The 12,021-nt window shown below is 42.3% G+C and overlaps 1 protein-coding gene across 8 annotated transcripts in view; it reads right to left on the bottom strand.

The window, feature by feature from the left end:
- Window positions 1-12,021, bottom strand: part of DOCK4 (dedicator of cytokinesis 4) — a 434,871-nt gene that overhangs the window by 68,827 nt on the left and 354,023 nt on the right. For 5 of the 8 annotated variants that reach the window (XM_060244887.1, XM_060244888.1, XM_060244891.1 and 2 more), the window contains exons 33-34: window positions 1,554-1,580; window positions 1,285-1,380 (exon numbers count right to left, since the gene is read on the bottom strand). In XM_060244887.1, the coding sequence (XP_060100870.1) occupies window positions 1,285-1,380; window positions 1,554-1,580 (123 nt within the window). The remainder of the gene's footprint in view (window positions 1-1,284; window positions 1,381-1,553; window positions 1,581-12,021) is intronic. The other 3 variants (XM_060244889.1, XM_060244893.1, XM_060244894.1) reach the window with 1 other exon arrangement.

Genomic DNA, 12,021 nt, shown 5'->3' with positions numbered 1-12,021 from the left:
ACACTAGTTTAAAAAAAAAACTGAAGCAAGCAATTATATAGATTTCTGTCATTCAAGGAAAACAGACTGACATTCCTTATTAAACTGAAGATGCAAAGGATACAAAAGATAAAGTAATTGTAGGATCACAGACCTAATCTCTGTGATTGGCCTATTAATACTGAAGAGTGTATATAAGTGAAGTACTTTCTACTTATATGAAGATGGCAAATGGCATCTAAAGATTATAGGAAATCCCAATAATACTTCAATAACACCAGAGCTAGAAGTCTTTTCTATTGCCTAACACAGTTCTTTCAAGGCACAGCAAACCCATAAGCACCACGCACCCACTCCATTACATTGTAGACTACACAGTGAATTGGCATCAGCAGAGGCTTAGCCTGACAAATACAAATACCTCAAGGGTCCTCCTATTTTTTGGATTCCTCCTCTGTGACATACTCTTATTGATCTGTGTTAAAATATTGGAGACTAACTGCTAGCTGCATCTCCTGTCTGCTTCATCTATTTAGCAATATTTTTAGGCCACAGACTTGACTTGGTTTCTGCCAACTGTGCAGAGCTAATACATTTTGTCCTGCAGCCCTGACTGTTTCTGTTGCCACAGTTTTCCTTGGGTGCAAAAACAGAGTGAGAATTGTAGTACGCAATGTACAGGATTAATCAGAAAAAAGCATGGCAAGGGATACTCTTGACATGGCACAGGATGTCTTATCAGAAGTACTGCATAGCTCATTTGCACACTGGTGGGCATGTTCTGTAAAACTGACCCGCAGATTTTTGCTAGCCCATAGTAAGTCTTGCTCTTACATTCAGCAAGACTGTACATAACACAAGTAATTGTGAATGCACTCCTTTAAAAAAAAAAAACCCACCCTCAGTGTACATAGAAAACTAGGATGTCACAGAGAAACTAGGATGTCACAGGCTGGAACCTGTCCTTAGTGGGCAAGCTTTCCACAATTAAAACAAAATTATAGGGGGGGAGGAACATTCAAACTCATGACCTTACATATATCCTGCATTAGGAAAGCTGAACCAAGTGACATTTTTAAACAGGTATAGCAGTCATTAATTTGAATATATAAATGCAATTATTACCTAAAGGTTGTATAACAGCAAGAAAACCCCTGAATCACTGTTATATCTAGATTACTCAGAACATGTTGCCTGTTGAGTTTTGATATTCTGGCTGATGACAATCCTCCATAAGAAAATGCTGGCATTTAGCTTTCAGACAATGGTATTATTCTTGCTGCAGAGCATGCAACAACTGCTCACCTGTAGTCCAGCAGCCTCTCCATTAGGCGGGTTACGGTGGCAATTAATGAGACGCCACTTTCTCTCCATGTTTCTCGTTCAATTTTCTTCAACAGGCTGGAAGGAATGAACCCAGGGCAAAATATCAGCATTTATTTTTATCAGTCTCCATAACAACCAATTTATATTCAAAGGTACCAAAAAAAAAATGCTTCAGCAATAATGGGCTCATTCACAGATTTAATTTTGTTCATTAAAAAATAATAGCATAATTGCAAGTATCATCTTACCTGGGATAAGGACCAAAGAGTGGAATTCTACTCCAGGAAGCATTGTCAAGGCAAATTGATTTTTTTTTTAGGTTAGCCAACTCCAACTCAAAACAGAGAGAGATAACATCCTATTTTATCAAAAATACATCTAGATATTTCAACAGCCTTCACACACAAAAGATTTGGGATTTTAGTACCTCCTCACTCTATTGTACTATTCATCAGACCTGCATTTCAGTATCAAGAAAAGAAACTGAAGATTTTTGTTACCTAGAAGAGAGCATTTCCCATTTCACTGTTTCCTTGCGATGAGATTTCAAATCTTCTCAATGTAGGATTTTTTTTCTCCTGGTACTTTAGTCGACAGTAGTTCTGCACCCACACAATTTACTGCATTGTAACTGCCACAGGAAAAGCCTTTTCCAGAGAAGGATTTTTTTTGGCGGGGGGGGGGGGGGGGGAGAGAACACTTCCCTTTTGCTTAGTGTTATTTATGCACTTAAATCTCATTCATTTAACTGTTAAATAGTTGATAGGGCTTCGGTGGCAAGTATTAGCCTAATTCTCCGAGTCAATTAGAATTAAATAGGGTGAGCTTACATACAAGTATAGAAACGGAACTGCCAGCAGGCAATATTGATGGACACTGACTAGCACTGGATACATTTATAATTAAGAAATATCAGAGCATCTTCTCCCCAGGAAGCCCTTCCCAACATGCCCAGATATATGTATAGATATATGTTATACAAAAATGAAAGGGACACAATCCATACATAGTCAAAGATAACCTCTTTTTGCTTCACTCATTCCAAGGCAGAGCCCTACAGTTTTTATTATATCAGGAAGGGACTAATGCACTGAGCCCTTCACAACTATATGTTTTACAGATGCTTATGAGAGAAGCTTTGAGGAACTTTCATGTTTTGAGTCAGCGTGGTGCAGTAGTCGGACTAGGATCTAAAAGATCCAGGTACAAACCCTCACTTCACTGCGCAGCTTTCAGGATCATGTTCCCATTTGCCCACTTATGGCAGGAGACCTTCAAGCAATCACAGCCCTTGCCCACCAAAGCTCAGCTAATCAGTGAGTGGAAATGGGGGCCAAAGGGCATGATCATTCTGTGGAGAAAAATTTAAAAAGAAAAATTAGGCCTCATCTTCTTATAGGAAGTGTTAGACATAGAGTTCCTGACAATTCCTACAGCTACCCAGAAGTGACAAACTTAGCTCTAGAAGGATTACCATAGAGTTTATAGCAATTGCTAGAGCTATTTTTGTCAGTTCTGGGTAGCTTGAGATATTGTTAAGAACTGTATAGTCAGTAGGGTTGCCAAGTCCAATTCAAGAAATATCTGGGGACTTTGAGGGTGGAGACAGGAGACTTTGGGGGTGGAGCTGGGAGCAAGGGCATGACAAGCATAACTGAACTCCAAAGGAAGTTCTGGCCATCACATTTGAAGGGACCACATACCTTTTGAAATGCCTTGCTTCCATAGGAAATAATGAAGGATAGGGGCACCTTCTTTGGGGGCTCATAGAATTGGACCCCCCCTGAAACCTCAAAAAACAGCCCGCCCAGAACCCCAGATACCCACGGATCAATTCTTCATTATTTCCCATGGGAATAAGTCTCCATAGAGAATAATATTCTCCATAGAGAATAGAGTTCCCAGCAGACATTTCTCTCCCCTCCCCCCACCTGGGGATCGGCAACCCTAATGGTCACGGCTTCCTGTAAGTAGACAAAGGCCTTATTTTTCCGTTTTGGTTTTTCTCCCAGGATGCTGCCCCCACAACCCTCCTGCCAGTTGCCTGGCAACTCTATCACTGGATGGACTTGAGCCAGCCTGTCTAACCTATTTTACAGAATTCTTGAGAGGTTAAAATGTGGAAAAGGTGAACCGTGTATTATATGCTAAGTCCCTGTGAGGAAGGGTATGATAAAAATATTTTAGAAAGATGTTACTGAGATCTGTTGCTGAAAAGTAGGAATGACAAGCACTATCACGTTCAGCTGAAGCAAAGCAACAAGAAATGCATAAGGAGTACAACGGTGAGTACAGTTGGTATTCTCCATAAGGTCTGTATTGCTATAGATGGTTATGGTCAAATGTCCAGTGAGTCTTTTCAAGAGATACGATGACAGAAGCTAATGAAGAATTCAAAAACATATGGAAAAGAAGACTAATCATTTATAAAATCTTTACATAATGACTGGGATGCACAGTGGCTGCGGTTATAATCTGTCTGTGGACCCTACCAACTAGTTGTGTATAACAACTGCTACAAGTACATAGATCCAGATGGGCAGCCACGTTAGTCTGAAGCAGACTTGACTCCTGCTACAAGTACAATTTAACTTTAACCATCTCTGTGGAAATGTTCATTTTCGAACATTTCTGCAAACATGCTAAAAACCTGAATCCTGAAAATAGTTATGTCAGTAGGTGACTGGCTCATCATGGGCTGAAACGTATAACTTAGGCTTCAAGCATTTTTTCCCACAGCTACCACATGCTCTGTGGTTGTAAACCCAGGCCCTAGCTAAGCCTGTGGTGCCTTAAGGTTGCCTGCTGAGTATAATTGCCCTGAAATGCCAGCATTATTCAACACAGATTAGTGACAGTGTAAATCCAATTTAGCGGTCCCAAACAGTTTGCTTGAAGACCCTTCCTGCAAATGGACTGGTTAGGGTATTTCATGGCTAGGCTGTGGATTTATCCTTTCCTTTGCTGCAGCCAAAATGGTAGAAGCCTGTTGTCTGGCTGGGAGGAAGGAGAGTCAATGCACTTATGGAAGAGATTCCAGCTGGTGGAACAGAGTGGGAATGCTAAAAAGCTGTATTATCATCAGATAGCTGCCAAGGGGCCCATTACATATAGATACAGTCAACTCTGAAGGGAGCAAGCCCATATATTGGGCATCCAGTCATAGGTCTGCAGTAACGTATACCCAACAGGCACCTGACTTCCCTGGAGAAATAACTGGACCTTGCTGGTAGTTTGAAAATATATATCTGCCACAGAGAGCATGAAGGGCCAAGGCCTGGCTTACACATGCAACAGAATGGGGTGGAGGTAGCGTTGCCAAGTTTATAGCAATTGCTAGAGCTATTTTTGTCAGTTCTGGGTAGCTTGAGATATTGTTAAGAACTGTATAGTCAGTAGGGTTGCCAAGTCCAATTCAAGAAATATCTGGGGACTTTGGGGGTGGAGCCAGGAGACATTGGGGGTGGGGCTAGCCAGGAGCAAGGTTGTGACAAGCATCATTGAACTCCAAAGGGAGTTCTGGTCATCACATTTAAAGGGACCGCACACCTTTTTAAATGCTTTCCTTCCATTGGAAATAATGAAGGATATGGGCATCTTCTTTGGGGGTTCATAGAATGAGACCCCCTGGTCCAATCCTTTTGAAACTCAGAGGGTGTTTTGAAGAGAGGCATCAGATGCTATGCTGAAAATTTTGTGCCACTACTTCCAAAAACAGCCTCCCCAAGAGCCCCAGATACCCACAAATCAATTCTCCATTATACCCTATGGGGATGGGTCTCCTTAGGCAATAATGGAATGTCCAACAGACACCCCCCCCTGCTTTCTGATGACCCTCAAGGGCCTCCAAACCGGGGGATCTCCTGCCCCCAGCTGGGGATTGGCAACCCTAGGTGGAGGAATCCTGATGTACTATGACTTCAGACTGTAGCTGGGGAGAAAAACAGTTTTAATATCCCCCAGTGTTCCCTCTAAGCTGAGTTAGTGTGAGCTAGCCCACAGTTTTTTTAACCTCTGGCTCACATATTTTTGTCTTAGCTCAGGAAAGATGGCTCCAAGAGCAAACTAATTTATGCAGTAGACAAATTACTTGCATACGATTTTAATGCCAGTAGTTCATGAAGTAGAATTTTTGCTCACAAGACTCCACAGCTTAGAGGGAGCATTTCTTTATTTAAAAATTAGCACATCAGGGAGAAAGAGTCTAATCTAGCCCTTCACAGGCTATGCTAGTTTTCCAGACTGAAAAATATGTAGGCATAAGGGGTACAGCCATTTCTACAAACTCAGCATTCTACCACCTGATCACTATCTCATTGCTCTGCATGACAAGACCAGGCCTAAAGGACAGAAGAATATCCAAAGGTTGGACTCCATTTCAATTTATCCAGGGAAAGCAAAAAGGACACTAAAACTCACATAGCAATGATAAGATACTAGAAAATTGCACAGTGGAAAAGTATTTTACAGCCTCATGGCTTCTCCCTTACCAAATATCAAAGGCTTGTTCAAACTGACAGAACATTTCAAAATTGAAGTTCCAATAATCTTTCAGAATGGATAGAGATAAGCCAATCCAAATACATAGTTTACTTTCAGTTTATGTATTTTAGATGGAATACTTATATGAAGATGTTTCTGAACTCATATAACCCCTTTTTTTAAAATCACTGACTTTTCAAGGCAAACATTAGTAACCCAGGAGCTCCTCAAAATATAACCCTCAGCTTCCTCAGCAATACTGAGAGAGAATACAACTGAGCAGAACACAGTGCCAGCTAACCCATCATTCCCACTGGCAGATACTGAGCTGGAAACTCTTTTACATACTTCAGTCTAATACTTTACTCAGTTCTCCTTGATCCTCCTTGAGCTGGAAACTCTTTTACATACTTCAGTCTAATACTTTACTCAGTTCTCCTTGATCCTTTCCGGGGGGTTGTTTGCTTTCTGAACACCTACTCTAGAACTGTTTCTCTTTAATCTGGAATTTGACTGTCTGCCTTCATGATCTGCCCCATATCCATTCTTGCTTGATACTAGCTGAGCACACGTATGGAGCGCTACAAAAGCAACAAGCGCACAACTTGCACATAAACATGGGACTTTTTGTCTGAGATTCTGTACTGAGATAGCAGCTCATATTCTCACATGCTTTTTTCTTTGAAAATACACAGACACAACAGAAAAGATATTCCACTTCTGTGGATTTTAAAAGAAAGCGAAGAAATGCGCACACATATATATGCAGTAATCAAAAGTGATGCAAGGTACATGGATTTTGTCTTCAAGTACCCAAGGCAGCATTCAGCCATCACAAGAAACTCCAATTAAGTCAAGATGTGCATGAACTTGTTACTATCCACATCGCTTGTTGTCCAGAGCACAATTAAGGATTCTTGGTTTGAAGAAATCCTGGTTCCCCATGGCATATGAATACAGACCCCTGAATCAACTGGAGTGTTTTATCCTAAACAAATCAGGATTCGAAACCATTATTTAATTCAAGCATCTCAGCTTGTGGGGAGCAAAATTCCAATTTCTAGGTACCTGTATTCATATATAACAAGAGTTTGTTCTAAGCCCGGAATTTTTAACTGTGTTCCATACAAGAAGAAAAGAGCTGAAGGAAGTGTATCAAGCAAAAAAGTTTAGTTTGAGAACTGGCCTTATTGTTAGTAACAATATGCGGCTCTTTGACCACAACTCAAGCCAACACGAGTGGCCAATACTTCCTAGCTCCAGGTGTCCTCCCAAACATGCTGTTGGACTACTGTGCAATCCCTGCCTTTTACAATGTCTGGAACTATTGCTGATGGCCTAATCTTTTATAGGTGAGTACTGACAAGGCTACTTTGTATCATACCTATCTGGTTAGTCTTAAACCAGTTGCTGCTATAAAACACATACGTTAGAGGCTAAAAGGACAAACTGCCATCATGCTTTTGCCTAGTTTCATAAGCAAAGTTTCCGCCATACTCTACCCTCTCCTGCTCCACCCCCTCACAGTCTTGCAGGGAGTAGGGAGTGGGAATGAACATCAGAACCACCCTGTCACATCAGACCAGTGGTCCATCAAGTCCAGCGTTCTGTTTTACATAGCAGCCAACCAGTTGCCCTGGAAGGCCAACAAGAAGAATATACAGTATGTCACAGGAGTACACCCCCTCACATTTTGTAATTATTTAAGTATATCTTTTCATGTGACAACACTGAAGATATGACACTTGGCTACAATGTAAAGTAGTGAGTCTACAGCTTGTATAACAGTGTAAATGTGCTGTCCCCTCAGAATTACGCAACACACACCCATTAATGTCTAAACTGCTGGCAACAAAAGTGAGTACACCCCTAAGCAATAATGTCCAAGTGGGGTCCAAGTAGCTGTTTTCCCTCCCTGGTATCATGTGACTTGTTAGTGGTACGAGGTATCAGGTGTGAAGGGGAAGCAGGTTATCGCTCTCACTCCCTCATACCGGTCACTGGAAGTTCCACATGGCAATGAACTCTCTGAGGATCTGAAAAAACGAATTGTTGCTCTACATAAAGATGGCCAAGACTCTGAATACTGCGCAGGGCAGTATTCCAACATGATAATGACCACAAACACACCTCCAAAATGATCAGTGCCTTGCTAAAGAAGCTGAGGGTAAAGGTGATGGACTGGCCAAGCATGTCTCCAGACCTAAACTTTACTGAGCATCTGTGGGGCATCCTGAAACATAAGGTGGAGGTGCGCAAGGTCTCTAACATCCTCCAGCTACATGACGTCATCATGGAGGAGTGGAAGAGGACTCCAGTGGCAACCTGTGAAGCTCTGGTGAACTCTATGCCCAAGAGGGTTACGGCAATGCTGGAAAATAATGGTGGCCACACAAAATATTGACACTTTGGGTCCCATTTGGACATTATCACTTAGGGGTGTACTCGCTTTTGTTGCCAGCAGTTTAGACATTAATGGCTGTGTGTTGTGTAATTTTGAGGGGACAGCCATTTACACTGTTATACAAGCTGTAGACTCACTACTTTACATTGTAGCCAAGTGTCATTTCAGCAGTGTTGTCACATGAAAAGATATACTTAAATATTTACAAAATGTGAGGGGGTGTACTCACTTCTGTGACATACTGTAGAAGCCAGGGCTTTTTTTGAGCAGGAACGCAATTCTGGTGTCAGGGGAATGACAATATGCAAATGAGTTCCTGCTGGGCTTTTTCTACAAAAAAACCCTGATAGAGGACAAGGCCTTCCCTGATCTCGTCTCCTAATACTGGGTTTCAGAGATATGATGCTTCTTTGTATTGAGGTCCCCTTAACTTACTGTAGCCATCATTAGATCAATAGTCCATGAAAGGCATTGTGTGAGGATGATAGGAGCTTGGCTGTGGCAGCAGCAACAGGACATGCTTGGCAAAGGCAGTGTTTGGCCATCTTTTCATACCCACCCACCCCTCTGTTGTATTATGAAGCAGTCTTAAGGGAGAAGTGGCTAGCACATGATCTTTCTTCCCTTCCTTCCTTTTCCTGAAACAGGATGTGATGTCCTGATACTATTTTCATGCATTCCCCCTGCTGCTCCATTGAGCTAAGGTATTGAGACAGGAAGCATTACTGGGAAATTTCCCTTCTGAATTCAGTAAGTGGCAACCCTAGGGTGGGTAGGGAAGGGAAGAAGACAGTGAGAGGATGACTGGGCTTGGTGAATGCAATGCTGGCAAGTTCTTTCACCTCCCGGCTGCCTAACTGATAGTATAGAACAAAGCAGTAGACAAGTGCACCTTTAAGACCAACTAAGTTTTATTCAGAATGTAAGCTGGATCTAACTGATAGTATGTTGTCACACTTACAGCATGGCTATCCAGACATACACGATCTGGGGAAGAATGATCTGAAACATGGACATGTACGATGCTACATCTGGTTAGGGACTGACAGTAAAGAGCATATGGCTTTCAAGAGAAAGAAGAACCGATTTAAGCAGTGTGAACAGCTTGCAGGAAAGAAATGAGGGAGGACACGGTTGAGAAGTGTGAATAGTACAGAGAGGAGAAACAAGCAGCTGCCTCAGAGGCTTGGATGGTGTGGAAGGGAGAGAAAAGGCTGGCTAGCTGCCAAAAGACTGAAGAGGTGTGACTATGTTAACAAAAGTAGAGAAGAGGCACGGCAGTACTCAGCCTAAAAGGCACATACACATGCCCAGGCCAGAGAGAAGAGAGGAGGCTACCAAGATATGACAACGTGAGAGCTGTGTATCCAGCATTGCCATTTCTGGGTACTTTTGACCATGGTAGGTGTTAGGGTCAGGCTACAGGCCATTCCCTCCACCCAAACACTGCAGGCTACATAGGGAAGCAGCATTCATTTGCCTACACTTTTTTAAAAGTCTCTCTCAGGCATTACAAAAGAAGAGAGATTAAATTGCATCTCTCACTAATAACCATTTCTGCAGACCTCACCTACAAAAGGGGCAGGGATGGATCGATGCCTTTTTCTTTTGCCCATGTCCTGCAGGATGTAGGATTAGTAAAGGACACGGGGGGATCTGGCTTGTAAGATTCCTAAGGCTCTGGGTATGCAATGTCATAGCAGTGAACTCAAACAACACAGTGATTATTACTTCCAATGAAGCATACACTGAATGGCACAGTTTTGAAAAATATTCTATAAAAGGTCTTTAACATTGACCACTGTACAAGTCATTCTAAAAGTGGTGAATGTGCTTCAAAAGATATTACAAGCAAACTGTCTGGCAGTGGATATTTGTAGTATCCAGAAAGGATGTTGTGAGAGAATTTCTGGTGGGCAAAGTTAAAACTCTCCATGCCCTGATCCTGGAGCACACAGTGTGGCACCAGATCCCATCTCCGTTTCTGCCCTGTTTGTGAAAAGTGCTTATGAACACATGGCAGAATCAAGTTACAAAAACACACGAGTGAAGAAAGAAAAGGAAAAGCTACATTTTAACTCAGAATGGGAAGAACTACCACATATACCTCATCTGAAATGTATCATCATCATCATAGATCTTCATACCTTGCTTTTCTCTCCTGAAGGAGTCTCAGAGTGGCTTATAATCACAGACCCTTCCTCTCCCCCGCAACAGGCACCTTCCTGGCTCTCTTTACAAAGTCTCTACAAAATAAGCAATCTGAAATGTCATAAAATAATGCGCTGCACTGGCTGCATACTGAATCTGTTTCAAGGTTCTGGTATTAACCTTCAAAACCCTATATGGTCTAGGACCTATCTATTTGCAGGACCGCCTTGCCCCACATGTTCCCCAGAAACACTTTGATCAAGTTCTCAAAAATCTTTTGGTTGTCCCTGGGCTAAAAGAGGCTAGGCTAAATTCCACCAGAGCAAGAGCCTTCTCAGTGGCAGCCCCAATAATCTGGAACACCCTCCCAGAAGCCATCAGGGCCCTGCGGGACTTATTGCAGTTCTGGAGGGCCTGCAAGACTGAATTGTTTCAGACGGCATATGACATCTAAATGGGAAAGGGCTGCCACTTCACCTGGATCTATCTCGCATTAGTACCAACTGCCTAGAATCTGACCGCTTTGGAGAAAGGAAAATGCTACATGATCCTGTCTGAATAGATGAAGTAGCACCATTGAGATTTTACCTGATTGTTTTACTGTTTTGATATTGTTTATGTTGTTAGCTGCCTTGAGTCTTCGTAGAATGGACGGGATGTAAATCTAACATTAAAATTAATAATAATAATAATAATAATAATAATAATAATAATAATAATAATAATAATAATAATAATAATAATAATAATAATAATAATAATAATAATCTATAGAAACTTTCATTTGAATATCGTCCATAAGGGGAGAAATGCTAGCCACATTATAATGACTAAACATGTTATACGCTACTGCTGAATGCAGTAGAGAAGCTGACAATAACTAAATCCAGCTGTGTTATTGTATGGAACACTGACTGTCCTCAGCATCTCTATTCTCATAGGGCGTTTTCGCACTGACCTTAATCGGCAGCGACGCCCCTCTTCAGCGCGCAGGATCTGCCCGGATTTCGCACCAATTGCCGCGGAGCACCCGGAAGAGCCGGAAAGTCCCGCGGCTTTTGCGGTGCAAATGGAAACGGCTCTTCCGGGTGCTCCGCGGCAATTGGTGCGAAATCCGGGCAGATCCTGCGTGCTGAAGAGGGGCGTCGCTGCCGATTAAGGTCAGTGCGAAAAAGCCTATAGAGAATAGAGCCAAACTGATTATTTATAATTCATTTATTTATTTATGAGATTTCTATCCTGCCCATCCCACCAAGGCAGGCTCAGGGTGGGTAACAAACACAAATATGATACAATACATCATCAAAAACCAAAACAAAATCTCAATTAAGCAGTGTTCAATATGCAGTTATTAAAACGACAAGATGGCAAAGGTTGCCTAATAGCACAACCCTAAAGGGGGGGGGGGCAGTGAAAGTGCTCTGGAAGCAAACTAACTCTAACATTGATGTAAGTTTCATTTACGCCTGCGTAAGAAGTTACATCAGTATAAATGGGACTTATGTTGGCACAGGAAGCACCCAAGTGGCCCATGGCTGCCGGCGTAGGGGTGCAGCAGCTGGGCGTCAGCACAACTGAGGCATAGATGACCACACGGGCATAGGTGGGGGCAGTGTTGGGTGTGTGGCCAGAGTTAGTTGGCTTCCTAAGATTTTTCAGCCTCAAACGAGCCCCCCCAT

This window comes from Heteronotia binoei, chromosome 8, assembly GCF_032191835.1.
Source record: "Heteronotia binoei isolate CCM8104 ecotype False Entrance Well chromosome 8, APGP_CSIRO_Hbin_v1, whole genome shotgun sequence".
NCBI lineage: Eukaryota > Metazoa > Chordata > Lepidosauria > Squamata > Gekkonidae > Heteronotia > Heteronotia binoei.
This window is presented reverse-complemented; position numbering and strand designations above follow the sequence as displayed.